The following is a 25,845-nucleotide window of genomic DNA, read 5'->3' as shown; positions in this document are numbered from 1 at the left end:
AAATCACTAAAGTAATGGCAGTCCTCAGCCCTGGTCCAAAACATGCAGCATGAAGGAAATGAGAAGCCATAGATCAGCAGGGAAAACAAAATGCAGCACCTGTTTGTTCTTCACTAGTTACTAACTGCTTTCTAATGTACATTACCTCTTAGAAATGTTAACAGGCTCTGTCTCTGCCATAGCAAAAATACAAAAAGTAATTGTAAGAATTATAGACCACTAATGGTCACACAGACATCCTGGGACTAGTAGTCAGACATCCTGTTCCCATCTACCTGCTGTATAAATCCTAAGTATTGTTATAAAAAAATGAAATTCCAAGTGCAAATCATTCACAAAACAAATTTTGCCTCTGAACACTTGGAAAGAAAGAAACATGACTCAGATCAACATTGTGTCAACTAAAACCTAGTCAATCCTCATTTCTTTTTACCATAAGGTTTATTTTTCTAAATCAGAAAGAAAAAGTATAGTTACACTTGTTTAACTCAGTAGCAGATAGAGCCCCACTGGAGTTAAACTTTGGTGAGAGGTGTTTGTTTGTTTATTTGTTTTGTGACTACTACTTCACATTCTCCACTGAAGATCTTACTCACCAGCCCTTGTTAATAGATCACAGGCAACCAGATTGTCAGGTGCTTTCATTCCACAGCAATCCTAACAGTTTTTCTGTTTGGAACACGTTTTAACCCCATCCCAGGCAGATCCACCATTATGAGATCTAGTTTCAGAAATAATGGATTTGGCACCAATTATCAAGTATTGCAAAAGCAATATGAAATGCCCTATCAAAATTCTAGTACAATCTACTCCTTTACAATGCTATCTTCTATGTAGCATGTCCCATATTGTTTTACAATTCCAACGCAAAACCACTACTAAACTGACTGAGATAGAGTAACATAGGTCTTCAAACTACCCTTAAAAATAAATCCTGTATAATAGCTGCCTCAGAGAATGAACAAAGAAAGGCATTCCAAATTGAGGAAATTTCACAGTTTAAGGCTAGAGAATAAACAGGCTTGAATCTAAGTGTAAGCATTACTAGAAGCCCTTGCATCAGGGAACTTCTGACAGATATAATCTATTAGAAACAGGATTGTGTAATTAACAGAATTATGAGTCTTCTCCCACAGACTCTCACGGTCAGCCTGTGTGGACTGCTAAGAACAATGTTGATCATTAAACAGTGTTTTGTATCTGTAGCCAAAGCCACCTGATTGAAAACTACATTGAAGTAGTAGGAATGTGTGTAGTTTTCTTAGTACATCCAGCTGCTAGAAGAAATCCAGTCAAAGCCTCTCCAGAGGTGAACTGCATGTACTCAGCAATGCTAATTTTATTTCTTTATGGGTGTGACTGTAATTTGTTTTCTTAGTAGAGGAAAGATTCCTTGTATAATATTTTGGTTACAAAGTGGCACGCTTGATAGAAGGTGTGTCCAAGGAGTTTCACCCCTACAGCGTCTTTATATTGCATAATATGGTGAGACTAGTCTGAGATGTGAGTTCAGCCAGCAGCTGGGGGTGTGACTCCACCCCCGCCCTCCCTTAAGTAGCTCCTCCTGTTTTCAAGGTGGTTGGCTTGCATGTTAGGGTAGAGGCAATACTCCTGGTGTTTAGTTAGGTAATACTACACTTTCCTAGTGGTTTTTTTTTTTTTTATGGGGACTGGTGGCCACTTGCTATGAACAGCACAGAAACAGAATGAAAGGTGGGAGGCACAGTTATTCCAGCACTTCGTGTTTGGGATGGTTCTTTTCGAAGTGTTGCTGTTGTTTCCCGTGCAAAGGTCAGTAGCTGCTGAACTGTGTTTTTCTTTTGAAATAGATTTGAGAATAATAGCTGAGCTGGGAAAGGGGCACTGGGGAGGATGGCTTCTTGAGCAAGGCTTTGATATTTGTTACTCTGCATAGAAGTAGATATTTCAAACTGACTAGATTAATAACAAATACGTAAATAGCTTTCACACGGACTGGAATGGATAGCAATGTAGTAGCATTCCTTTTTGTAAGAGCTCACTGTACCTGCTAAAGCTTACTAGATGTAGAAACCAGGATTAAAATAGTGGTGTATTTTTCAATTTGTGTATGGCTCTAATTGGTCTATTTAACCACTATGGTGTCACAACATTGTTGTATGTCTTCCTTGTCAGTTTGCCCATCATGGGGATGATCTTTACATGTGACAAATGCCTTTAATAAAATCATGATTTGTGCTGTCAGGAGTGCAGCTGCCCTTCATCAGGAGGGCCAAATAAGTAAAATTCTTATATAAAATAAAAACCACTTACAGAGTGTAGTTTTTGTGCAACTTGGTTTTTTTGTTACAGGTTGACCTCTGAATATAAAGCAGGAATTACTCTTCCATGAGGCAGTCTTAAGTACCAAATCCAATGCATTTACTACTAGCTACTCTTGATAAATGAGATTTAAGTATAGATAAATCCCTACTTCAGTGCAGTAAAGACTAAAGTTGTCCTTGCAGTTATTGCTATTGTTTTCAGAAGGAAAATACAGTAGTTGCTTTATGGAAACATCCTATAGAATTTCAGAGAGAGGAAATTCTCCTCCCCCTCCAGTAGTTCTTGTAACCATTCAATCGTAACTATTATCCTTCTATAGGTTGACTCAAATTTACAGAAAGAATATTCTCTCAAGCTGTATTGGGTGGTTATTTGGTGGTTAAATACACTAACCCAAATTAAATTTTTTTAAAGTAACTTTGATAGAAGCCTATTGAAATTCCATACACCTACTTCTATAGAACTCTTGCAAAAGGGAGGTGGCTAGTACAAAAATAATTCTGTAATCTTAAAATGGCAATGGTTAAGACCCATTGTATCCTTTTTCTGTTTTTCCAGTGCCACACTTGTAGATTCATTAGTTTTCTGTTTTAAAATAGGAGCGTACATGAGGAACCACTCCACACTCCAGGCAGTTTTGATGAAAACAAAACCTAATTCATTTGAGTTTCCCTGTTCCTCTTACTGCCCCTCCCCCCACAACTGCTGGATGCCTCCTCAGTGTCAGTCCTCTTCAATCTCAGCTGAGTTCTGCATCAGAACAGCTTGTAGCAAGGATGTACAGTCCTTAAGCCATAAGAAGTGGCTGTTTCATGCCAAGGTCTGTAAACACAGATACACACATTGTTTTTAGGAAAGCAGTTGGTTTGGGGATATCTTCTGCAGGGAGAAGGCTCTGAATAAATTGCTGGTTAAGCATGTGCTGCAAGACAAATTCAGTGCGTATTCAAGGCTGTAAATGGCACAGTCTGCTGTAGCTTTTTAAAACACTTTTAGAGACCTGGGTTACTTGTGTTTTAAGGAGTTGGCAGTTTAATATTTGGAAAGGGACTTTGATAATTGGCATGTTTGTTCAAATACACCTTCTTTATTCATGTCCATAGGGGAAGCTTTCCCTTAGCTTGCCTGTGGTAAAAAATACTCCTTTTCAGACATGCCTCTTACTGAAAGTTATTTCTATGGCTTGCTTTTTCCGCCCCTCCCCCCTTCCTAGAGGAGCCTTTCTCTAGGAATACAAAGGGAAGGGGATACCCTAGGAAGCCACTTGCTATGCTGAAGCCCAGTGTGAGCACTCATTGTTAGCTTTCTGAGGCTGAGTTTCTTCTGACTTATAAAGCAGGGATATCCGTGGTCTTAATCAATGTGTGCATGTGTGAGGGTTCAACTGGGCAGAGTTCAGTGCAATGACTTGGCAGCTCATACAATGAGCCCTTCAGTAAGAGCAATGATGATTGATTGGGTTTATTAGTGAGAAACAATAAGTGCTTTTGCTGTTCCCTAGGTTAATTTACCAGTGTGGGTCATCCTCCATCTTTGTCCCAAAGGTTCAGGAGAGGTTGATTGCCACAGCTACTTACTGCAGAGGGGGAAAAAGGTTCATGTTTGTGTCAATATCTGAAGGCAAATATCCCACCATGCAGGTCACTAAGGAGAGAATGGGCCAAAGTTGACAGGATACATTTTATCATATCATAGGAAACGCTCTGGGAACTATAAAGTCCATGAGATGTGAACTCTTTGCCCAGTGAGATACTAAGGCTTTATTGTGAAACTCAGCATTTCCTGCGTTTGGATGGGATTGAAATACATTGAGAACAGCTGCTCCTTGCAGTTGAGTGCAACCAACTTTCTGAGTGGTTGGGGGAGAGGTGTGTTCCAGTGTTTCATACTTCAAAACCTGCAGAACCAACACTTTCTAAATCTTTGTATAGGTATTTAGGAAAAGCCACAGGTATGTAGGCACTACTGACTTTCCCAAGGCACGATAGGACAAAGTTAAGGCTTCCAATATATCGTGGAGTCTGCTGGCCTGTGGTCTTTACTTTTCCGAATCACTCTTGACCTTGTTTTGGTTAACAGGTTGTTACAAAAACAAAGCTGTACTGTATTTCAGTGCTTCCTGTTCCATGGCAGGTTCCATGCCTGTTCCATGGCACTGTATTTCAGTGCTTCCTGTTCCAAACAGGCAAAATAAAAACAAGGTGAGGAAAACACTTCAGCCATGTCCTTTTTTGACGAGTTTGGTTCAATATAGGATTTTGGTGAAGGCTGGAATGGTTCTTGATCAGGTACAAATCAGCTGTCCCTTTTTATATTACCTTTATTTTAATTACTGGAAAATGTAAATGAAAGGGCTCAAGGATAAATTGGCTTACTAAATTCATGATGCATGGATTTCCAATGCATGCACTTTGCTCAGCAGGTATTGAGTTAGGTTTGTAATTCTGCAAAGGCAATCAACCAGAACAAGCAGCAGGTTGAGTTTGCCTTGATTTTTTTTTTTAGCATGATTTAACAGACTGTTGATCTGCAGCAACACAGGAAGACCAATCATCAAATGAGTAAATAACTCTGGAGCTTGGTATATTGAGTTCATGTGCTTTGCAGGGTTTGACAGTTGTTACCTACTGAACAGAGATGGTGGCAGGATTGTTACCAAAACCAAACTGATTAAACAAGCTATAGGACAAGTCAACTCTCCAAAGCACTATTGGCACACACAGCACATGCAGCAGATTCGGAACAATTTAGTGCTAGCTGACATGGCTTTGGACTTCAAAGTGTTGGTTCCAAGAGAGATTGGTATCTCCCTGTCACTGCTTGTTATCCTGGGAATGCCTCTGGGAGAGAGAAACCACTGATATTGTTTTCTTCTCTGGAATGTTAGCTGACCATATTGGCAATTCTCATTTGCCCGTTCAATAACAAAAAGTGGTGTGGTGTATTTTTTTTTTTTTTGATTAGCTGACTTATTTTATCTTGTTGTCTTCCTAGTAGTGAAGGGAGCATGGGCAGGAAGGGGAGAAATTAATAGTCCTGGTGCCTTTTCAGGAAAAAAAACAGGTGATTGGATGGTGGAAATGCACTTGTCTGATAGCCCACGCCATCAACTACCACATCACCATGCTAATATTAGTAGCTCATGTCATTAAGCTTGGAGACAATTCCTTAATGCTGTAACTTGACCTTTGACCATTTAACTTCATTTGTTCATCATTGCCAAAGACAGGCTTTGTATTTTAGGGCCACTTCTCTGCCTTTCTCCAGCTTGCTTTGATCTCAGACTTACTGTGGAAAGTGCATAACTATAAAGAGGACTCACCTATAACATGGATACAGGGCAACTTGACTTGGATTTGTTCTTGCTGCTGCCCTGTAAATGACCTCTCCCACTTCAGAGGGTGGATCCCTTTACTGGTGACAGATGCCTGATATCTTGTACTTTGGCAACACTTGCATAGTTTGTCATGCCAGTAAAGTGTCTCCTGACATGAATCTGATTTGAAAAAATTGAGATTAGTTTGCAGCCCATTGTCAGTGAGAGGTCATGCATCCGAGTTAAGCAAAGATGTGGTGGGGGTTTGTGTGTGTGTGTGTGCGCGCGCTATGGAACTTGGAGATGATGCAGAGAATTTGATCTGGGGGGAAGCGGGGAGAATAGGGCAGTATTAAAAAAAAAAAAAAAAAAAAAAAAAAAAAATCTGAGGCTTAATTCCTGTATGAAATTTTGCTGTGTGACATATATGGAGCATTTCTTTTGGAAAAGCATGGATTTTGTGTATTAGGGCAATTCTGGAAAGGATTTTGTCATCTTGACAGATGTCTAAAAATACTGCTTGAATGTCACCCTCATGCAGTCTTTCACAACAGTAGTGTTCAAGGTATCTTTTGTGCATGGCTTTTGTAAGGTGGGCTCCTGATCTACTCAGCTACACCCACATGTACAGTCAGGGAAAGTGATCTGGCACTGGGTACCGTTTGCAGTTGTGCTCTAGTCTAACCCAACTCAAGGGGAAATAGGCCAGGATTACTTCTGTGATCAAGTGCAGAAACACCAAGTCTAATATAGGGACATGGTTCATGGCAAAAAATTCAATCTAATTTGCTTTCCTTCGTGAAAAGGATAGTAAAGAGCAGTAGGCTCATGCAGTTCCTCTGGCCAATTAAATTAATCAGGTGAAGTTTGAGAAACAATTTTTGCCATGTTCTTTTGTTTACACACACAAGAGACAGAGTAATAAGACACTTCCTAGCAGTCACTATGACTGTAAAAGCAATGTGACACACACTTGAATTCTGAATATGATCTTATAAGCAGGAGAGACAATCACTGAATTTTCCATAAGACTGGGTACCGTGGGGACGGAATGTCATTTATTTAACAAAAATATGCAAAACCACCCATAAGCTGGATTTTTCTGGCTTGGGTGAGAAGCAGTTATTTTCTAATGTGTATATGCACCAGCACCCCCAGAGTCTGAGCCCCTTTAAAGGGCCTAGAAAATGAAAAAAAATAAATGCCAGAAATTTTTTGATTAGTGGAAAGTCTGGGCCAAAGAGGAGTTTTCCAGTATGTTCTTAATATGGTCAGGTCAGGCTTTTAGATGCCTTCCTGTAGAAGCAAATTTCAGAGGTGAAGTTCCACCACTAAGAATGCCCTGGCTCTCATTCCCTTAAGCTTCAATCTGGAGCAGAGAGCTGAAGTATTCTAATTGAATGCATGTGATGTGGTGGGTCTGACAAGAAGAGGCTATGTCTCAGGCCGTAAGTCACTTGGAGTTTTATGGAGAGCAGCTAGCATCTTGAATTTCACCTGGAGATGAATTTGTCAGTAATACAGATCATAGGTATAATATACCTGCACACTCTGCCTCACTCAGAAACCAGGCACCTCCTGTATCTGATGAAGTTGGGTGTCATATGTTAGCCCCAGGTAGAGTGTATTGAGTTCTAATTCTCCTAGCTAACAGGTCATAAAGATATGGATGACTGTAGCAATGTCTGCATCGCAGAAAGAAAGATGGAGAGAGTTGTAGGGGAGAGGTATTTATGGCCACTGATTAAACTTGGGAATCTAGGAGCCAGTGTGTGTGTAGAATTGTGCATACTTCCCCAAACTCTCAGCTAACCAGTCTGTGTTACAAATAAACAGCCTATTGTAAACTTTTGCTCTGAACATTTTTTTTAATTGAAACCCTGCTGTAAGGCCAAACTGTGAGGGGTTTGGTCACAGAGACCCCCTTGGGACTGTCACCTGATGTGCTGAGACTACCTCTGAGCCTGTTTTCCCTGCCAGTTTGGGACTCCAGAACCCTGTCTTGTTAAGCCAGGCACGCTAGCCTGCTGCAACACAGACCTGGGTCTGGGCCATGCCCCTAAAGCTGCAGACTTTAACCAAAAACTGCTCAGCAGGTCACCTATCTCCAGCACCCAGACACCTAGTTCCCAATGGGATCCAAACCCCAAATAAACTTGTTTTACTCTGTATAAAGCTTATACAGGTTAAGCTCCTAAATTGTTTGCCCTCTAACACTGATAGAGAGAGAGATGCATTGCTGTTTGCTCCCCCCGCCCCCCCCCGGTATTAATCACTTACTTTGGGTTTACTTAATAAAATCATTTTTTTGTTTATTAGTATAACAAGTAGGATTTAAGTAATATCAGACAGAACAAAGTAAGTTACCAAGTAAAATAAAGCAAAAACATGCAAGTCTAAGCCTAATACATTAAGAAACTGATTATAGATAATATCATGCCCTTAGAGATGTTAATTTTTTCACAGACTAGACCCCTTCCTAGTCTGGGCCCAATCCTTTCCCCGGTACAGTTCTTGTTAGTTCCAGCTCAGGTGGTAACTAGGGGTTTTCTCATGACTGCCGCCTCCTTTGTTCTCTTTCACCCCGTTTTTATAGCTTTGGCACAAGATGGGAATCTTTTGTCTCTCTGGATCTCCCATCCCCCCTCCTTCTCAATGGAAAAGCACCAGGTTTAAGATGGATTCCACCGTTCTTCCTGGGCTGGCTTACACGAACACAGGAAGACTTGCAAGTAAACAGCCATGTACAACCAATTGTCCTAGTCCATGGGAGCCATCAAGATTCTAAACTGGCATCAGTGGCCCATGCTTTGCATAATTACAATAGAACCTTAGAGTTATACTTTATATTTCTAGCTTCAGTTACAAGAATGATGCATACAAATAGAATGAACACACTCTGTAGATTATAAGCTGTGTAATGATACTTTACAAGAGACCTTTTGCATAAAGCATATTCCAGTTACATCACATTTACACTCATACGCGTATTTCCATAAAACATTATGGAGTGCAGTGTCACAAGAACGATAGGCAGTAATTGTACCACATGCCTCTTATGGATGACTTAAATAGTTTTCACTCTTATCGCTACTGGAAAGTGACCTAATGCAAGACATGGATCTGTTTTGAATGGCTGATGTGATTATCTGAAATCAAGAGCTTGCCCCTTCCCCTTCTTAAGCAGTCACCCTTTGTATATGACTAGTCACATACTTGTGTGTGGCTGCTCTAAACCTTTTATTTCATAAAATAAGAAGCTTAGGTGAATGTTAGACCTTCCCACTTACTTTTATTATATGGAGAACAAAAGCTGAGTGTTCCTGTCTACCCCAAATTTTTGGGGAAGGCTCTTTTTTAAAAATCCTGTCCCTCTTCTATCCTTTTTCCTCTTAATCTCTCCTCTGCCCAAGTCTTTTGCTCATTTTCGTCTTCCCCTCTTGCATCTCCTTTACCCTATTTTTCTCTCTCCTTTTGTTAATCTCAAAAATTAATGGACTCCTGCTAACGAAGATGTGTGGTGTAAGACTAAGTAGACTTTCCTTGGCTTCAATTTTAGTGACTCTGATATATGATAGACTGTTCATCACCCACCTCTTAGATCTTCACTAAGCTTTCAAACATTGTGCCTTTCTGGAAGTTGGAGAAATTGGCATAACTACAAGTGATGTCAGAGCATTAGTACAAGTTCTCTTTATTAGGTAAAGGCAGGTTTCCTTAGGAAAACAGTTTTTAGAAGGTATGGGGGTTATAGGCATTAAAGTCAACTGTCAAGCATTGTTAAGGAAATTAGTACCTTTCTGCTGCATGATAGCAAGGGTATGATCTGCAAGAAAACATTCTTCGTATTAGGAAATGTTATGGACTTGAACACTCTCTATTTTCTGTTTAAAACTGAACCATGGTTACGTTATGTAAAGCATATTGGAATATGTGTCCAAAACAGCTCTATTGAAATCAACATGGCAGCAAAAACAATAGTGAAGATTAAGAATGTCTAACAAGTTTGTCCAGTTTCTTAGCGTTTCCTGAATAGCAAATATGAGGAAACTATTAAAATCCTCAATAGGCTTTCTGGGAAAAGCCCTTGAATGCTTACCAGTTGTGACTTTAGAACGTCTATAGACTCAGAAGTACTAGCCATCTGTCTGTGCAATTTCTTTCATTTGTGCACAGTCCTTTGCACTGGAGGGTTCCTGGTGCTTTCACACCAAAGTGGCTTTTTAAATTTTGACCCAGTTCCACTATGACAGTTGTCAAACTTCTTTATTTTTTCACTTGCAGACCCCTAAAATATTTCAAGTAGAGGTGCAAACCCCTTTGGAAATCTTAAACATAGTCTGTAGACTACCAGGTGTCCACAGACCACAGGCTGAAAACCACTGCTCTGTGGTGGTAACCACCTTTCACGGACCCCTTTTAGACATAGTCTGTGGACCCCCAGGTTAAGAACCACTGCACTAAGGAAACTTCTAGGTCCCTAATAGAACTTTCTCTTGTCCCTTCAAAGTCACTGCGTCCTCACACTGCTAAGGATTGTACCTGGAGTCAAAGCAGTTCATGCCAGACAGGTTATTGAAAAGAGACCAGATGTTATCAAAACTGGTAACCTGGGAGCTCAGGGCTCATAACTCACAGTGAAGTGGATTTTGCTGGTTGGTTAAACTTTCGTCTTATCTCTTCCCTACATCTCTCTAATGTGATACATACAGTAAACAGAGTATATAACCTCCTTGAAGTATCTGCTTTTTTTAACAATCCATACAAGAATCATTTCAAGAGAGAAGGAATTCATGATCCTATCTTCAGGGTCATTCTTAGGTACACGCATGCCTATGTAGGGCACCCAAAAATTTGAGGAACCACCAGGACCATAGGTAAGACCGGGTTGGCTCCTGCACGCCCAGGGCATGCTGCAGCCTCCTTCAGCAGGGGCCATATTCACAGAGCCGAATGCACTGGTGTGGCGAATTCTGTGTGAGGAAGAGGGTATGGGGGTCTCTGTGGGGAACTGTGACTCTCTGCCACCATGAGGCTCTATCCTTTCCTGCCTCGTCCCTACCCCCTGGAGCTGCAAGCCCAGGCTGTCGCACTGTCTGCTGCATACAAAGCTTGGTGTGTGTCAGCAGTGTGTGTGGGGGGGGGGGAGGGGTCTTCTTCGGGTCAACAGGCAGGGGTAGTGGCTGTGCCCCAAGTCGGGCATAGGGGCACCAGTTTAGTAATACTGCATAGGAGCCCATAAATCCTAAGGATGGCTCTGCCTACCTGTCTCAATTAGCCCTGTTACACTTTGCCTTAAGCCTTTCTCTCTAGGTATGAAACGCATTTCTCATTTGAAATCTTTGTGGGTGTCCTTGTCTCTCTTAATTAGAAGTGCCTGGTCTGTGGACAGTCTTAGAACATGAATAATTAAATTAGATGAATGGCTTCTTGGATTTTTGTTTTCGCAGCCAAGTTACTCTACACAGTATCTATAAGCTCTTTAAAGCTTAAAACCAAATAATCCCATATTATTCTCTCTTATAAGAGATTTTGAATTGAGACATTCAAAATTTGACCAAGACCTCTTGCCCAGCGATCACATCAACTAACAAGTTGTATTAAAGTCTCAGTGGACCAGCATTGCTCAAAAACACTCAGACTGAGTCCACTGGAGATGCCAGTTTTAGTCCTATTCGCTGAAGAAAGGCTTCTTCGGCTCATCTTCCCTCTGAAACGCTCATCTTGCACCATCTTTCAGTTTTCACAAATGAAACACTTCATTGCTCCTGCATGTCCTGAGAACTCTCTGCTGGATAGACTTGAATTGGTAATAAGGCCACATGTTGTCCTTCCATCACTGGAGGCCACTGCAGGTGCTGATGTACCTGCTATCTCTATCTTTTAAGACTAACCTTGCAGTCCCATCCTTTGAGAGACAGTTGCATTTGGGATGCGGCAAAGGGGATGTACAAAGTGAGATCTGAAAGTCTTGTCTGTACAACAAAGATAATGAGACTTGTATACAGATCAGCCACGTGCTATCAAGTCTGAAACTAAATGCATGGTGCTGATCCTAATTCTCTAGGTTACTGTATTGTTTTCAGCTCTCATCAGTTCAGCTGATTTAAAAGAAAATGCATGGATTTTGCTTTCATGCCTGCAAAACTCCCAAACCATCCCTTTCACTTTAAGCGCATATGAGAGATCACAAGACTTTTATTTATCTTGCCACAAGACTCAAGGTGAAAGACTTGACTCTTAAGGGAAAAACTAGTTGTGATAAGTACACCCTGGCTGAGCACTGATAAAGAACAGAGTAAATGGAGTGTATTAATTTTCTACAAGCATTTCAAGACTGGAGAGGAATTGTCCTGAATATTCCAAGTAGGGTTAATGAGAGAGAAATTATTTCCCAAGTCATCTGTTTCTTTCCTGATATTCAGTCTAGCACTGACCTTGTAGACTGGAGGTGAAGTGGTGGAAACTCCACTGAGATTCTTATAGCCTAGACAAAGCACTATGAAAACAATATGCCGTAGGGAATGTTCATAGCCCTATACTGCACTCCTCCTAACTGGACAACCTAATACAGTAGAGAAGTGTTTAATTTTCAGTTTCTCCTTGGAGGGTGGTTATAGATCTTTCAATAGGGGCGGCTCTTGGCATTTTGCCGCCCCAAGCACGGCAGGCAGGCTTCCTTCGGTGGCTTGCCTGCGGAGGGTCCGCTGGTCCCGTGGCTTCGGCGGACCCGTGCCTGCGGGAGGTCTGCCGAATCTGCCCTCGTGGCGAGCGGCAGAGCGCCCCCCACAGCTTGCCACCCCAAGCACGCGCTTGGTGTGCTGGGGCCTGGAGCCGCCCCTGTCTTTCAAGCCAAGTCTTGACTATTTTTCTACTCTTAACGTGACTCCAACTCTAGGATTACAAGCACTGAGAAGTGAAATATAAAGTAAACACATAGAAGAGGTAGCAGGGGTAAACAATTAGGAGCCTAGGAAGTCCACCTTGTGTCATCTCTTCCAAAATGTTTTCAACTTCTGAGTTTGAGGAAGACAATAAACTTCACAGGAGAGTCTTATCAGTTCCTTTGCATAATCAGACTATATCATGGCAAGTGAACTCTTGCAGAAGATTGCAGCACACAAATGTAACCAGCCACCTTGAGAGTCATAGGGAGGTAGTGATTTAAGTCAGTTTGACTGTTTCAGAGAGAGGATCTTGGTAGTCAATAGGCATCATATACCCCACGAATCTGCAGAAATGGATTTCCCACCACAAAATAAGTAGTCCTTTAAAGATCCAGTTCACTTTTAGGTGGATACGCCAAACCAGTTACTACCACATAAGAATTGCATTACTACCATTTAAACACTCTTATTATGGTGTAAAGCAGAGAGAAGCAACAAAAGCTTGTCAAATATTTTGTAAAGAACACCTTATAAACAATGTTCTGTCCTCTTTAAAAAGGACCAGCTTAGTGGGTAAAGAAAAATCCTATCAGGATATGATTGAAAATGTCTTGTCTTCTAATTTCTTTCCAATTGGAAAATAACTTTTTATTTCGCATCCTAAACTAATGTATGTTCCTCTTTGATTTGTCCTGGCTTGTGTGTCACTGTAGTTAGTCATGCCAACCTTTATTGTGGGTTTAAAGTAGGTTCAGCTGACTAGCATATCAGCTGTGACTGACAGGGGTCTCTCACAATCAGCAATGTGAGATACATGCCTCTCTCTTGTGAATTGTCCATTTTTTTTTTTTTTTTTTGTCCAATTAATTCTCTTTTGGATTGCTATAAACTTATCCCTTTTTTCTCCCATCCCCAAAATCACCATGACACACTCTTCTGGCTTCGGACCTTTTTGAGGTTAAATTCCATTAATAAAAATGATTAAACTGGATTGCTGCATGTGTAACTGAAAAGTTCCCCTTGGTTAGGTCCTAGCAAGGTGAGCATTAGAACTGCAAATAGAATTTTAAAAAAATTATAAAACTGAATTGATTTTCTTATATGAAAGGATTACTTAAATTTTAGGTTTTGCTTCACTTTTTCTTTGTCATGCACTTTTTTCTTTCAATGTGATGTGTACAAAACAACTTTCATAGGAAAGCACTGAAAAGCAACTCTTGACATTTTCAAACACCCAACAAGATATTTTTAGTGGTGGTTTGAAGGTGTGGAAATAACATTCTTGGTTTTCTTGGCAGGTTTCTTACAACTTACTCTCTGCTGTAGTACAGGTATAGTACAATGTAAGTGGCAGTGTGACCATGGCTCCCACAGGGAGTGAATTTAATGGCCCTAAGGAAGGAGTCAACAATTAGCAAGAGGCTACGAGCACAGATTTCTATGCAGTTTCAAGCAAAGATCTCCTGTTTGCCAATGCAAGATTCTATTTAGTTCAAAGTATCTTTTGCCGTACTCCTGTTGAGTGGGATGGAGCAGATTTAGGGCCCCAAAAGGGAGGCGCACCTCGTAAGACACTGACGAAGCCACTGAGAAAATCCAGATTTCGTTTCGGTATAAGTTTGAGCACCACAACTGCAAAATATTGTAACTAATAATGTTCTATATCATATTTTCTCATCCAGAATCTCAGAGCTTTGCAGAGTCAATGAAGCGTATCAAATCCTCATGACACACAATCTGTAAAATGGATATTAAACATTACTATCGAACTGAGTCACACAGGTTAAATAACTTCCCCAAGCTCATACAGCAAATAAGGTTGCCAGCTGTCTGGTTTTTTTGCCAGAAAGTTTGGTCAAAAAGGGGACCTGCCAGTATCTGGTCAGACATACTGAATGGACACCAAATGTCCCGTTACTGTGGGTGGGAGGGTCATCAACCTGTGCCAGGCCTTGCTCAGACAGGGCTGCCTCCTACCTGCATCTGTGGGCAGGCAGGGAGCAGACTCTGAGTCAGGCTGCAGCTCCCAGCCTCAGAGCAGAGGGAGACTAGCTGTGGGATGTGGGGGGAAGAAGGTGGAGGGCAGCAAGTGATGGGGCGGGGGGGAGGGGAGAAGGAGGAGAAGATGACGGGGCAGGCCCAAGGGGAAGAAGTTGGGTGGGGGGGTGTCCAGTTTTCAGAAACTTGGTAATTCTAACTGCAAATTTGGGGCAATAGGAGTCAGGATTTCTGACTGTAGGAATCATGTTCGAACTGCTAGACATGTTCAACGGCAATACAGGTTAGCATGGCTCAGTAAATACCTTTTTACTGCTGGCCATGGCATTAACACTGTTACCCAGCCCAGAGGCTAACAATGGCTAAAACTTCCTGCAAAATAGTGTTCAGTAAGATTATTCATGAGTAAGAGTGGTAGAATTGGGCCCTGTTGAAAATCATGGATTGGAGATACAGCTGTGGCATAGTGCACCAAATGGTGTATATGTGTTCATGCTGATTTCTAGAGGCATGGAGCAGCCACATACTTCAGTAAGATCTACAAATGCTCGAACCTCTGAAAATCATGACCCAACTGGACAGTGTCAGATGCTGTCAAGTATTGCAGAACTCGGCATAATTTAACCACACACTGATTAAATGCACTCTAAGAATGTTTTGAAGAGAAGTAGCTTAATTAATCCTAGCGGGTATAACACACATCACTGAGATCCAATTTAGCATAACACAATTAGCTTTTTGTGGCCTAAGGACTCTGCTTTAAGACATCCATTAGTTACCAATAGTAATGTGTGTTACTTAGAAATGCAAATATGTTTAATGAGTAGAATAGACAAATAAGATGATACCAAAGTTTAATATCACTGAAGTGAATCAAATCTAGTATTTCAGATCCTTCCTATTTTTATGTGAGTTTATCTGAAATGATCAAACATTAATTCAAATCTGTACTTTGAGTAACTGCTGCCTACTTCACATCCAAAATTCTTTAGTATAAAGTGATAACACTTAAACATTCTGGGTTTGTCCTGGGTTACATGACGTGAGTATTGACAGTATTCCCTCTAAGTGACTTGAAATACATGAATATATCTGGCAAATGGTTCTCTCCCTCAGCACAGTAGACAATAAGGTCAGTAAAATGACAGTTCAAAGTGAAGCCTGTACACTATGAGAGTACCTAACTGCCCACCATTTATGTACTTCACATATAGCTTTGGTTAGAAGGAGGACACTTCTATTTTCTGGCAGTTTTTGAGGCTTCTACCTTTTTTGCAAAACTGCGCAAAACAAAAAATAGGTTTGTTAATGTCCAGGTTTTGGACTGAAACCTGAGTTGAGAGAGACTCCAAAATACCCAATAGCCTGCTGGTTAGGGCACTGGCCTGGTTTTGTGAGAGGCTTGAGTTCAGATCCCTGCTTTACCTGGTTCAAAGTGATATGGAATGATAAAACTGTGCTCAGAATTGTTTTTTGATATCCCAGGCCACTGCCCAAACCAGCAGCCTACAGAGTGGAAGATTATCTGTCATGGACCTTCTCTCACCCCTGCCCAAAAAGTATTCCAAGTTACTCTTTTCAGTTTTGGAACTTGGCTTTGAAATGTGAGTAACTTGGTAGAGCCCCCTCTCAATCTGAAAGATTGTCTGGTGGCTACCCCTTTCCAAAATGCAGTGGTGCGGCATGTAACATAAATGATCCACATTATAAAATGCAGTGCTAAAGATCTAGGCAAAACTGAATTTTGACGTTCAAATTACTAACTCATAAGAAACACTGGCACAGGCTACTGTATTTTGAAAGCTGTCAGTGGGATGTTCCAACCTTAGAAATCAAAACCATACAGTTGGAATAAGGTACTGCCTGGGGTCACTGTCTTGAAAGGTCTGTGGGTAGATTGCTTCAGAATGTTGAGAGCACAGTATGTTCTGCAAAGGCTTTTCTCAGTCCAGGGAAACCCTTTCCCAAGGGGCAGAATGGAGAAATTTTCCTTCTTGCTGATCTCTAACAAATCCAGCATTAATACTTCAGTCGGTGAAAGATAACATCTCCTGTGGGCCTGTCTTCCTCATGCCAGACAAAGCTACTCTCTCCTCTTATGAGCTGTTAAATGAAAACAAAGGGACAGACTAGACATACTGTATTCTCCTTGTCACTATTTGGGGGCATCAGGTGATGGTCTGAGTTTCTGAAAGAAGTGTATTGAAACCTCTTGCAAATCTAACAGCCTTTTGAGGGTAATTAGTGTCTCTTGAAGCTGGTTGCCCAGTCTTCCTCTGTAATTTTCAAACAGTAAAATATAAAACACCAGTAATTGAGTGACCACTTGGTTTTACTTGGTGACCACCATTTACACTTATTCAGACCTCATTTAACCCACCTTCATTATCTTGCTACAAGGATATATTTTTCTTTAGTTAATTTTAGAAGTCAAGAGGGTGGAGGAAGTAGTTTCTAGGAATTGGCACTGGGAGCTCAGGCACAGAAGTACGCAATGTGGCTTTGGGCATGTTTATCATCAAACAGCTCTACACTAGTTCTGGTTAGTCATATGGTGCCCACTCTAGCCCCAGGACCATCTGCAACTTATTTTTTATTCCATCCTTCTGTCTTTGGGACTATCGGAGCTGAATAATATATTAAGAGTGAGTAAGTGGAGAAAAGTCCAGCATGAACATCTGCTTGACTGTGACTAGGATTAGGCAATGACATAGAAAAACTGTACAATTAGACATGTACATAGATCATATTTGGTTTCTGCCCTGGCTGTAGCCAATTTTTTTTTTCTTTAACGTGAGGCTTCCTATGACCTCAGTAGAGGAGTGTAGTGGGACCCTTTCCCCATACACATTTCCCTTTATACACTTGTGTCCCTCTCCCCCTATCTTAATAGTGTTACTTAGTAACACTGTTAAGTGACTTAAGCAGTATATTCTGCACGGGTCAATATGTAGCGGAAGAATTAGTCTCTGCTGTGAGTTCTTTACGGCCTCCGAGCATCAAAGGAGAACTTCTCGTTGCTGAACAGGCTTGTAAACCCTGTGTGTGCTTGGAAGGGTTAGTGACACCATTCTAACCATAGACCATTCTCTCCCAACTTGTGTAAAAATGGGGGGGGGTGTTTGGTTCCCAGTAATGATCTGATTGTGGCTTTTATTTTTTTCCATTAGAAATTGGGCAGGGTGCATGTCTGCAGTTTCCTTTGAGATAAGGAGATCGGAGCTCCTGGGCTGCAAACAAGCTAGTCAGATATCTCTTTCTCTGAGCTTACTGGGGGGGAGGAGGAGAGAAGTGATTCGTTCTACAGTAGAAAAGGCCTGCTCTAAGCCTAGGGCAACATTGGCCTCAGTGGTGATGTCATGTCAGTGGGGAATCACTTAATTAAAAGTGGAAAAACTCTTACTGTAGCTCAATTTGGGAGCTGCTGAATGAAGCTGACCCTTGACACCCTGCAGAAGAATAGGCCTTGTGTTTTATTAACAGCTGCTTGGAAAGTATGTGTAGCAAATTTTGTTTTTGTGCCCACTACTAGGATAAAAGATGGTATTCCACAGACTGCTACCCTGCCATCCATAGCCGAGAGATAAAATAGCTAGTTCCACATTAAGAAGCTGATCAATCTGATTCCATATGGATGTTTAAACATTTTATGGGGATTTATGCTAAAAGGAACTAGGGTATATTTATAATTTCTAGTGAATGGTTTTATTAGCGATATGCAAAAATGATGCACTACTTCTTGAATGCAACTTCACCCACCGCTGCCCACCCAGTAGGTGTGGTTTTCAAAAATTCTAGGTTACTTCACAACTTCAGGTTTCCACAGAGGTTTCCTAACATAAATTCAGTTATGTTGAGCATGCACAAATTTCTCTTGCCAAATAGTATTTCAGAAATAAAAATGTAAAGGTGTTTTGCTGCTATGAGTGGTAAGAAAGGAACCCAGGCGGCTCGGGTCAGCATGCCACCTGGGCTATTAAGTCGGTGGTGCTGCAGAACTAAAGCAGGCTAGACTCTACCTGTCCTGGTTCTGCGCTGCACTCCAGAAGCAACCAGCAGGTATAGCTCCTAGGTGGGAGGGTGGAGAGGGCGTACACAGGGCTCTGCATACTGCCTCTGCCCTGAGCACTGGCTCCACACTCCCATTGGCGGAGAACCACAGCCAATGGGGGCTGCAGATGTGGTGCCTGCGGGTGAAAGTAGTGCGCAGAGCCACCTGTTGTACTTCTGCCTAGGAGCCAGACCTACTGCTGGCTGCTTTCGGGACAAAGCACGGAATTGGGACAAGCAGGAAGCCTGGCTTAGCCCTGCTGTGCTGCTAACTGGAAGCCACCTGAGGTAAGTCCATGCTCCTGCCCCTGCCCAGAACCCCATGCCCACACCCTGATTCCCCTCTGCCCCAGTCCAGAACCTGCACCCCCAGTTAGAGCCGTCACTCCCTCCTGTACCCCAGCTCAGTGAAAGTGAGTGAGGGTGGAGGAGAGTGAGCCACTGAGGGAGGAGAAATGTACTGAGAGGGGGGCAGGGCCTCAGGACAGGGGACGTGTTCTTGGGGAAGGGGCAGGGCTAGGGTGTTCAGTTTTGTGTGATTAGAAAGTTGGCAACCCTACCCTCTTTCCCAGATGACCAGATGTCCCTATATTTATTTAACCCAGGGGTCCCCAACACAGGGCCCACAGGCACCATGGCACCCATGGGGGCATCTAAATGGGCCCGTGTCCTGACCGGCAGTGGAGCACCTGCCGAAATGCTACCAAAATTCGGCAGCATTTCGGGAGAGACACCTCTCGATGACACCACTTGTCAGCGGCAAGCAGCATCATCGAGAGGCTTCGCCGCCGAAATTCGGTGGCATTTCGGCAGGTGCTCCACCGTCACCACAGCCAGATGAAAAGGTTGGGGACCACAGATTTAACCCTCTGTCCTGCAACCCAGTCCATGTATGATCAGGGCACCATTTGTCCCAATATTCAGGTAAGGAGACAAATGGAAGGGAGCACCCACTGCGAAAAATTGCAGCCAAGTTCCCCGCTCCTTGCCACTGCCTTTCTCCCTGCCCCCCAGCCCATGCTTCCTGCTGCCTAACAGCTGTTTGGTGCTTCTCGCTTTCCAGAAAGGAGTGAGGAGGAGCAGGGATGTGGCATGCTCAGGGGAGAAAATGGAGAAGAGGTGGGGCCAGGACAGAGGCTTGGGGAAGGGAGTGGAATGGGGGTGGAGCGAGGGCTGATGCTTGGGTGGGAGGTGAGCACCCACCCTTCAGAGGGGAAGTCAGTGCTGTATAGGGGTGAGTGGCAGGCCGGAGAGTGAAGAGGCAAGTGAGGGGTGGGTGGGTGGGGGACTGAGGAGGGATGCGGCAAGCCAGCAAGGGACCAGGGATGAGGAAGGGCATGGGGGGGAGCGGGGAGTTGAGTGGAGAGGGGATGTGCCCTTGGGCAGAGGAGGCGGAGCCTGGGAGGAGCAGAGGTGGACTGTGGGCAGGGCTGACAGCACCCCAGTGCGTCCTGATATTTGTGTTGTGATCTGGTCACCCTATTCCCAGCATGGAACTTCCAGAATTATTGTTTGTCATGAAATTGAAACACTTTTAAGTGCCAAAGAGAAATGTGCAATAGCCTTGACCTAAACATTGGTTTGTACAAAAAAAGAACCCCCCTCCCAGACAGAAACTAAACAAAGCAGCATTCAAAGTTGTTGTTGTTTTCTCCAGAAACCTGCTTACCCAACTACCTTGCCTTGTGGGAAGAATACTCAATTCTTAATTTTTCCCAGGACTGAGCCCCGGCACCTCTGGGCTTTGTGTGTCAGTTATAGTTTTGGTAAAGTGCTTGAGCCCCAGGACCTCTTTCATTACCAATTAAGCACTGAGACTTCTCCTATCCATGTCTGCCAGCTGACTGATATTTGTTGCAGCTGTGTTCTGAGCTGGTTCACAATGTGTCCTCTCTGCCTGGTATGTGTTGGGGTTTCTGGAAACTTAGGAACAAATGTGCCTGAGATTTTGCAGAAAATATATTTAACACTTATGCATGGCATCCTGACTTCTTTCACTCTTCAGGATGATTTCTCTAGTAAATGTTAGCTTGTCTCTTATAGGCAGAGTGCCTAGATCTGTGGTGCTCTGTAGAGAGCTGGGGAGATAAGTAAGGCTTCCCTTGGTGTTGCACCTCGCTCCTCTGGCACTCCAACTCTAGATTGAGGCTGGCTGGGATTGTCTCATTCAGTGAACTGCTTGATGAGCTCTCTCTACCTGTTACTTTTAATTCTTGTCAAACTCCAAAATGGCTACTATAAATACCACACAGGTGGTGTAGGTGGGGTGTGAATTGTGAAGAGACTAGCTTATCAAGAAGACTGATAAGACCAGTGAGCAAAAACACCTCACTAAGGAAGGTGGTGGTGTTGTAAGTGTTCTATGTGAGCGCACTTCAGAGAGACTGGGACAACCAGAGTATGGTGGGCTCACCTGACAGCAGGTGTCTGTGCTGCTACTTCTAACTCTATAGGTGTTAGGTCAGGTCGTAGCCTCTCTGGCTGGCTTCACTCATAGCTTGTAAGTAAGTACTGCATGTACTACCCCACTCTTAGCTTTAGATATTCATCCATAGAGAAAGAAGAACCGGAGTGCTTGTGGCACCTTAGAGACTAACATGTATTTGAGCATAAGCTTTCGTGGGCTATAGCCCACTTCATCGGATGCATGCAGTGGAAAATACAGATACAGACTAACATGGCTGCTACTCTGAAATCTATAGAGAATGCGATCTCTCATCCTCCAGATACCGTGTGATAAGACTCCTTTCCCCAAAAGGTCACCTACAACAACAGCTTTAATTCTGCTTGCTACACCATGACTAATAGTTCTAGCTATTTCTCTGCCAGACTGACTTCAACAGTTACTTCTAATAGAACAGTAACAAAGATGCAGTGTCTGAATTCACTGGGCTTTGTTACTGATTTCTTACCCTTGTGCTACCTCTTTTTCCTAGAGATGCTAGACTTGTTCATATCACTCTCTGGTTTCAGTAATTTTTTAAAGAATCTTGACGACTGCACACTTCAAAACTGCTTTTCTGGGCCTTTGGTTTAACTCTATCTTTGAAACTTTCCCGGGGTCGCAGTAACTCATTTCTGACTGATGGTTTGATAAGTGGAGTTCTTAGACATAACACCTTATTGATTTGACACAACCTAAACCTGGCAACTAGTTTGGTTTGTCAGCTTTCCCAGAGCAATCTGAGGAAATCCATGTCTGAAGAACTGAGCTAAAAATAAACCTATTCAGCTGAAATTAATGGCAGGTTGCCTTTTGGGGCTTTATTGCTAATTATAATAAACTGTCACATGCTTAACCTCAACTAATCATTTCCTGCTGTGAGATGCAACTGATACAAAGTACACCAAGTGCCTGGATTGTTCATTTACTTTGGGCCTACTATCCTGTCTGAACAGTGTAACCAGGAAGATGTACATTCCTTAACCCCAGGGAGAGCCGTGACCATTACTCTAAGACCTAGGAGTCCCCAGTAGCATTTGTTATGCTTTCCAGAAATCCCTGGATAGTAACCTTTTTATTCTAAAACCTTTTTATTGACTTGGGCAGTGTAGGTGAAGTGTCTTCTTCTAAATACCATCTGAATCAAAACAATCTGTTTCCTTGCTCATTACAAGTAATACCAGGTTTTCAGTAAAGAAACTATATTTTTAACTTCTAAATGTCTAGTATAATCGAGTTTAGTCTATTTCTTTTTCTGTTAATTTTGAAAGTCAGACTTGTTGCATGTTCATTGTTGAACCAGAAAGTCAGACTTCTGAATTTCACTAGATTGAACATCTCACACTTCTGTTTCTAATTCCTCTTTATTTTTTTAGCCAGGTATGTTGCTTTCTAATATCTCAAATGTGTGTTCAATTAATTACACAAATAACTTTCTCTATGAAGTCCATATCATTTTGCCAGTGGAATATGTGGATGAAATTTATCCCAAGGAACTGACCAGTGAGAATTCTGATGCCTCTTGAGTGTTACTTTGAATTGGGGCATCAGATGAGCTCCCAAAACTAAAATAGAAAACTGCCAACATCTGCCTGATCTCCAGTACAGATGGGCCCAAAGTAAAACATGGAACCCAAACATCTTCCATACTTTGGAGGGTAGGTGCAAATTTTGCAAATGAATCTGAATTTTGCACTTTGAGCCCATCTTTATTTTCAGACATGAAACCAGGTAACATGGAGTTTCTTTTGACTTCTGCCTGGGCTTACTTGAAATTCAGCCACATCTTGTTGAAACGTATGAATACTAACAAAACTGACCAGCATTCTGAACCTACAAGGAAACCTGAAATGTGGACAATTTTGTGCCTGGGTTTTGTTGTGAAAGTTTAGCACCTCTCTAATTGTCTTCTGTCTCCATCTATGTGGATGCTTAGGACTATAGTGTATTCTTGTGGGTTTTTTGTGTTTACTGAAACCTTGCGTGGTGGCTTTGATTTGAAAAGGTAGTCTTCTGTATAATGTTAGCTTTTTAGCAGTGTAACTGGCTGCTTTTGTATAAGCAATGGGAAGACTTTTCTTTACTGACAAACCTGACTCTAATGCAGTAGGTTGGAGTTTCCTGAACTCTGCTGCAAATTCACAGTAGGTGTATGTAATGACTAGAATGTACCCAAGCTGTAAAGCTTGAATCTAGATTTCAGTCCTCCCAAATGCTGAAGTTTTTTAATCTGATTTTTGGTCTGTGCTGATATTTCACTTCTGCACCTAAAGCAGATATAATTTTTCTTGCAATAACTGGGCTCTGGAAGGCACAGTAGAGCTTGATTGACTGTTCATTGGGAGAGATCATGAAGCCATCACTCCCACTACTGAGTAGCTATTCACTGGCATAGTCCCATTGACTTCAGTGAGTTTGCCAATAGGGTTCACAATCTTAGGCTTTGTCTACACTTACAGTTTTGCAGCGCTGGCAGTTACAGCTGTGGTCGTACAGCTGTGTACGGCCAGCGCTGCAGTGTGCCCACACGGACAGCGACCAGCGCTGCAGTGTGTCCACACTTGCACCAGTTGCAGCGCTGTTGTGAGTGGTGCATTGTGGGCAGCTATCCCACAGAGCACCTCATCCCATTTTGTCGCTGTGGGTTGTGGGAAGGGGACGGGTCATTCCGCTTCCTGTTCCAACGACCCGTGCTGCCAGGGAGTCGGACCCCACGCCTAAGAGGGCCCCGCACCTTAGGCACCTTTTTAATTTTTTTTTTTTTTAACTTCCGTCCAGCCTTTTTGCGGTCTGCTCTGGTCCGCTCCTTTGAGTGAATGCCGCGAGAGCGCGGCATGGCCCGCTCTCTCCAGCTAGATCCAGCCGGGTGCGGGCTTGGCGCTCCGGCGGGTCCAGCCATGACGAGTTGGGGCGGCGGGGCTTGTCGGCTCTCGGCAGGAGAGCGGAGTGCGGAGCTTGCCGCTTGACCGCGGGCCAGCGGGAAGCGAGTCGCGGAGCTCGAGCTCCGGTCGGAGAGGGCAGCCCGAGCTCCATCTGGAGTTAGCTAAGCGTGGCAAGGCCGGCAGCTCGCGGAGCGAGGCAAGCCCGTCTCCCCGTTGGAGCCGGCGGAGTCGCAGCAAGCCCGCTCTCAAGTCGTCTGGCGTCGCCGGAGCAGGCAGCCGCTCTCAGCGTTTCTGGAGCTCTGGGCCCTTTAAATAGACCCTGGACCTGGGCAGTGAGGGGGGTATTTAAACGTCTGGGCTCTAGCTGCCCTTGCCCTGGTCCTAAATGCCGGAGCCCGCTCCTCTTTGCATTCCACGCGCTTCCGCGGCTATTAAACGGTCCCCAGAGTAGAAGGGGTTTGGGGCTACTTAAAGGGTGGGGTTCAGCTGCCTGTCTGCTGCATCCCCATGCGCCCACCCCGTCAGAACCCCTGCCTGCAGCAGTCTGCACCACGTGCCACGCCACTTGCAAACACCCTGTCCTGTTCCAGCCAACCCTCAAGCCTGCCCAAGCGCCAGCCCACACCACTGCTCCGCACAGCTCTGCCACGTCTGCACCACCGCACCGCCTGCTGTTTCCAGTCACCCTGTGACCCTGCTGAAGCAGCCGCACACCTTGTCTCCACAGCAATCTTGCACGTGCTGCAGCCAGAACCCTACCTCAGTCCACCGCCTGCTTAGACAGCTATGTCACTGGTGCCTGCGTTTCCAGGCATTACCCTGCAGGGGGCAGTTGACCACACGCTGTGCACCACCCAGGGAGTGGCGGGGCACCCACACATGCTGAACAGCGTCATTAATAACCATCAAAGATATGATGCAATGTATAATAATTTATTATTCTATAGTTATGGAAAGTAAAGTATACATGAAGAAATGAGAGGCTTTTTTTTCCCCACTGTTTTTTAATCATCCTGCTGATCTGTGCTTCTCTCTGGTAGTCATTCCTTGCAGCTTTCCTTTATCTGGCAAGCCTGTTCTTTTTCATGGTTTCCTTATCCTAGTCTTTGCAACTTTTTTATTTTCTGTGGATACAGATTCATGACTGTTTCACCATTCTTAGTTTCCCTTGGTTTTTCTTAAAGCTTTGCAGTCTTCAGAAGTCTGCACTGATGGAGTAGTATTCAGGTACTTACAAAAAAACATAGGATAACTGTTAATACAGAGCTGCATTGTTTTTAAGAGTTTTGTAGTATTTAACATTTGAGCTAAGAGAGAGGCGCAGCTGCAGATAGAAAGGGGAGTTTCCAACGTGGCTCAATGTAGGGGGGGCTGCCGTGGCTCATGGGAAGGGGTGGGGGTGGGGGTTTGCTTCTTGTGGAAGCCATGGGGTTTTGTGACTTGTGGAAAGCAAAGAGCAGTACAGGGTCATGGCCTATTCACATTAGGCAATGCTTGCAGGCAGCCATAGCCCTGTCCCAAACATTGCAATCTTATAATTAAAAAAGTTACAGAACAGGCTCCTCTGCTGGTTCTCCACTACCAAGTCCAGCAGCTGCGACTGGCTTTAGCTTTCACTGGTTGGAAAAATAGCTCCTGCTTGCATGACTCTGGGAGTCTCACCTAGTAGCTCCCTCTCAGGTTCCTCTACAACTCCCTCTCGTCCAGGCTCTGAGCCAGGCAGTGGATGGAAGCATGACAGAGAGGCTGACAAAGAATGCTGGGATAAGTCCTAAACCTGGAGGTCCAATAAAACCTGGTGAGTGTCCCCACTGATGACGAGCGTGCATCCGGTGGTCGGTACACTGGAAGCAGACCCAGGTGTAGAGCCAGCGCTGCAAACAGGGAGTTGCAGCACTGGCTGAGCTTTTAAGTGTAGACACCTGCTAAGTTGCAGCGCTGTAACCCCCTCGCCAGCGCTGCAAC

At 43.4% G+C, this 25,845-nt stretch overlaps 1 protein-coding gene across 10 annotated transcripts in view; it reads left to right on the top strand.

Moving 5' to 3' along the window:
* The window catches only part of KALRN (kalirin RhoGEF kinase), an 833,042-nt gene that overhangs the window by 711,097 nt on the left and 96,100 nt on the right, over nt 1-25,845 (top strand). For 2 of the 10 annotated variants that reach the window (XM_032777214.2, XM_032777213.2), the window contains exon 1: nt 1,526-1,791. The exons of 6 other annotated variants lie outside the window; for them this stretch is intronic. In XM_032777214.2, the coding sequence (XP_032633105.1) occupies nt 1,707-1,791 (85 nt within the window). In that variant the 5' untranslated portion in view covers nt 1,526-1,706. Of the gene's footprint in view, nt 1-1,516; nt 1,792-25,845 lie in introns of those variants that run through there. 2 more of the 10 variants (XM_075070294.1, XM_032777211.2) reach the window with 2 other exon arrangements.

This window comes from Chelonoidis abingdonii, chromosome 10 (genome assembly GCF_003597395.2).
Source record: "Chelonoidis abingdonii isolate Lonesome George chromosome 10, CheloAbing_2.0, whole genome shotgun sequence".
Taxonomy (NCBI): domain Eukaryota; kingdom Metazoa; phylum Chordata; order Testudines; family Testudinidae; genus Chelonoidis; species Chelonoidis abingdonii.
Note: the sequence above shows the minus strand (reverse complement) of the source record. Positions and strands in the feature narration are given on the sequence as shown.